Source organism: Furipterus horrens, unplaced genomic scaffold, assembly GCF_987537825.1.
Source record: "Furipterus horrens unplaced genomic scaffold, mFurHor1.1.pri manual_scaffold_21, whole genome shotgun sequence".
NCBI classification, from domain to species: domain Eukaryota; kingdom Metazoa; phylum Chordata; class Mammalia; order Chiroptera; family Furipteridae; genus Furipterus; species Furipterus horrens.
The window spans coordinates 403,759-407,876 of NW_028327191.1; the positions used below are offsets into that span (position 1 = coordinate 403,759).

Here is a 4,118-nt window from a genome sequence, read left to right on the forward strand (position 1 = left end):
GCGGCGCCAGGGCTACCCAGGGCAGGTGCCCATGGCCACCTGGCCGCCTCGCCCAGCCTTGCGAGAGCAGCGGCTTCACCACGTGGGGAGGGCTGGCCTCAGAGGTCCCGCGGCAGGTGTGCCCTCTGCAGACCAGCCGCTATTTCCCAGGCAGATGGCTTCCCGAGGTGGACCGTGGCCGCGGGTGCTGGCATTGTCCCTGCGGAGCCCGCCTCCACCTGGATGACCTCACCCGAGCAGTGTCTGCTGCAGGAACTAGGAAGAGCTTTCCTGGCAGCAGGACCCGCTCCAGAGGCATCAGGAAGCGATGTGCTGTCTGCGTTCTGAAGAACTTCCCAGAACTTCCTAGATTAAGAACCGGAAAGAATAGGTGAAGAAAAAGGCAACCTCAAACGCCTTCAGAACAGGAGCAGAGCGAGCAGCCAGCCCCCTCCGGGAGGGCACAGCGGCCTCAGCGCGCTCCCCCCGCAGCGGCTGTGGTCCTGCGGGCCCGGCATGCCCTCCTCCCGGCTCTGCTCTCCGCAGGCGCGCCCCTGGCGCCAGCGACTTTTCCTAACTGAGTGTCCCCTCCAAGGGGCAGAAGCACCTGCGTTCAGGTATTTCCAGGGTCTCACTCCCTGACGGCCCCGCATGCCTAGACCCTCACGGGGGCCATGAAGACGGCACGGACGCCCTCAGCACAGGGAACAGAGAAGTAAATGTCTGCGTGCCACCCGTGGTCACCAGGCAGCCCCAGGAGGGACAGGAAGGCACACAACTACAGGAGGGGACCGAGCACCAAGAGCCTGGGTCACGTCCCAGTCACTGGCTTTAGCTTTCGGAGGGAACGTGGACCTTCTGCCTCACCCCCCTGGCCAGCCCTGCCCAGTCACACTGCCACCTGCTGGCCTGGGCCCCTGGGGAAGCACCTCGTCCAGCGGGCACCCCGGCCACCTGGCCATGCTGGTCGCAGCCTCGGTCCCAGGACTCTGCCAGGGGTGCCCTGGGCGCGGTGCGGGCTCGGACCCCAGCAGCAGCTCGGACAGCCCAGAAGGGCCCGTCTCAGCAGAGCGCGGAGGGACCAGGAAGCCCGCTCCCGCAGACCCACCCTCCCTGTCAGGGAATCCCGCCCCGTGCTCAGTGCGAAGCTGCCTCAGAAAATGCCCTCGGCCCGGGCTGCTGTGGCTCCGTGGACTGAGCGCCGGCCTGAGGACTGAAGGGTCGCCGGTTCAGTTCCCCGTCAGGGCACAGGCCTGGGTTGTGGTCAGGTCCCCACTGGGTGCGTGCAAGAGGCAAACGGTTGATGTTTCTCTCATATTTTGATGCTTCTCTCCCTCTCTCCCTCCTCTCTCTCTAAAAATGAATTTAAAAAAAAATTTTTTAAAGGAAATGCCATCTGCACAGCTGGATTTGTGACTGTCCCGGAGACCGCAGCCTTGCAGGCAGCACTGGGAACACACAGGTGGCCTGACCCTGGGGCTGAGAATGTCCCTCCAGGGCACTGGGGTGTTTTCTCTGTTCCAGGACCACGGCCCAGGCTCACGAGTCCCTCCCGCCCCTCCCGTCCCCCCGGCACTTGCACTGGGACCCGAGGGGCTGGCACCACCCAGGCCACTTTGCTCCCGGGGAGCCCGACGGGGTTCCTGGCAGGAGACCGAGTGTGGCTTTGAGAGGAGGGGCCTTGGCCAGAACATCAACTCGTGCCACCTGGTCCTCTGCCGGGACTCAGGTGAGACCACGCTCCTTAAAGTAAAGACAAAATGCCTCGTGTGTCCATTTTGTCGGCCAGGAGTGTGAGTGGGGAGTTGGGAGAACACCAGTCCTGACTCCAGTTGTTATCACCACCCATGGGCAGAGCCAGGGCCCGGCTGTCCTTCACTGCTCGGCTCTAGGAAGGGGTCTGAGGTGGAGACGTCTTCCGTTGCCTGCGGGACTGGTACCTGAAAAGCAAAACTAAAAATATTCTCATAGGCGAGCATGGCCTGAGAAAGAGAAGACAAACATACCTTCTAAGAAGAAATCCACGTGGAATGTCATCGTATTCCAAATCCTGAGTTTTGGCACACGTGGATTTTGTGAATGATTGTAACATCACCGCTACCGTCACATGACGTGCCCATTCCTAAAAATCACCCAGCTCTGATGAGTTACCACCGTTCTCCACGTGTTACCTGGCTGTGAAATCCAGCCGCCTTCCTGATGAGGTAGTGTCAGGTGGGGGTGGGGGTTGGGGGTGGGAGACCAAGAAGGCTGGGAGAGGCCCTGCGCGCCGCGTGTTGCTATGTGCCTGGTTGCAGTGGGTTGCAGCGTCCAGCCTTTCCCTGGTTATCCTCACGAAGTCTGCATTATGCTCAAATTGTTCGATACGTCAGTCGAGCTGGAAGGCAAGTCCTGTTGTCAAAACCAGCATGAGAACAGAGTGGAGCGTGCGGAGAACAGACATCGGCAAAGGCCCTGGGAAACACCGACTGGCCGTTCAGAACACAAGCGTCCACCCCTAGAAGCAGCCAAACCGCTTCTCTACTCCCTTGTGTTGGTCTTACGACGCTTGGGCACACCAGCTGGGAAGCGATGGCAGAGAAAGGGGCTGAGGCAGTCACGAGCAGGTAAATGCAGGTGGTCAGGTTGGGTGGCAGAGCCAGGGGTGGGGACGTGGTCTGGGCCCTCGGGGACAGCTCCAGCAACTGTCACTACCCATGGACTGAAGTGGGAATCTTGCTGAGGCTTCGCCAGGAAAGCACGGCCTGGTAGGTGTGGCCAGGGCCAGGCGAGCGCTAACTTCTTCCCTGGCTGCCGAGGATGGGCACCAGCCACGTGGTGGGGACAAGGCCAGAGAGAAGCAGACCCCCTTCCCGGGCAGCCCACCACAGTGCCTTCCGCACACAAAACACTTCCTGAGTACTTGAGAAATACCTGGGAAGGAGCCTGGTGAAGGGAGACTGCGCCTGCTTCCTCTGGGAGGGGAAGGGGATCCTGTCACCCACGGCCACCCTAGAGAGGCTGGTGGGGGCCACGCTCCCTCTGGGCAGAAGTGGTTCTTGGCACCTGAGGAGTTCCAAGGCCTGAGAGAACTGTTCAGAATGGGCCGAAGCTTCTCGGAAGCCTTCAGACTCCCCCCAGGTACCGCTGTGTTCTCCTGGGTCCAGACCATGGGCGGTGCTGGTGCAAAACCCTCACTGAACCCAGAGATCCGGGCCTCCCCATCTGAAGGGGTAAGGCGGGCACAGGTCCTCACCCAGTGCTCACTGTCCCCCAGGGGCCACGCCTGCAGCGCGTCTTCAGGAGCCTGGTGGAGGGAGAGCTCGCCTGCTTCCTCTGTGAGGCCATGTGGCCAGGCGCTCGCCCCGACTCCCACGGGCCTTGCGCGCTGAAGTTGCCGCCCCCCCAGATGGGAGGACGGTCAGGAGACAAGCACAGCTCTGCTGCGTGGGTCCAGGGCTGGACAGGTCCTGGGGACCGCCTGTTCGCCCACTACCCAGTAGCTGCTGGTGGCTTCCTTGGGAATATGCAGATGGCCTGGCGTGGGTCCACTGACATAAACCACGTACACAGCCTGGCCACCCGGGGAAAGGGACCGGAGCCGGTGCCCCGCTCCCTCCTCCACGGGGGCGTGTCGCAGAAACAACCAGCTGCGGAGGGGATGGCCTGGGCCGGTGGGCAGGGGTCAGCGAGGCCCCGTCCGTCCGGGCGCCTGGGGAGAGCGGCACGCAGAGTCCCCGACAGTGGGGTCGGGGATCGGGTGTTCCCCTGGAGTGGCCGGCCACTGAGGCCCCCGGTGAGCCCGGTCTGCGGCTCCCGGAGGGCGGGCTCCGCCGCCCTTCTGCAAGCGAGCGCCGCCTGCCGCTCTCCATCCCCTCGCCCGGCTGCGGCCGGTTGCCCGGCAACGACGCGCATCCACGCAGCTTCCGGCGTTGCCGACGTGACGTCACGCCCCAGCGCCTCGAGGGCGCGGCAGCGCCAGGCCCCGCCCCTGCACCTGCGAAGGGCCGCACAGCGCCCGGCACTTCCGGGGAGCATCGGGGAGAGCGCCCCCCGCTTCGCGCTGCCGCAGCCCCACGCGGCCGCTCCGGGCCGCCCGCGCAGCCGTGCGATGTCCGGTCCGCAGGCGCGGGGGACAGCGGCCCTCTGTCTCGCCGACT

The 4,118-nt window shown here is 63.9% G+C and overlaps 1 protein-coding gene across 1 annotated transcript; it reads right to left on the reverse strand.

The window, feature by feature from the left end:
- Nucleotides 1-1,397: 1,397 nt before the first annotated feature.
- Nucleotides 1,398-3,873, reverse strand: CLBA1 (clathrin binding box of aftiphilin containing 1). The gene is made up of 4 exons (XM_090265631.1): nucleotides 3,528-3,873; nucleotides 2,759-3,151; nucleotides 2,421-2,476; nucleotides 1,398-1,985 (listed from the first exon to the last, which is right to left on the reverse strand). Exons 1-4 carry the CDS (start codon nucleotides 3,871-3,873, stop codon nucleotides 1,818-1,820), a joined length of 963 nt encoding a protein of 320 aa, XP_090121757.1. The 3' UTR covers nucleotides 1,398-1,817.
- Between the last annotated feature and the right edge of the window lie 245 nt (nucleotides 3,874-4,118).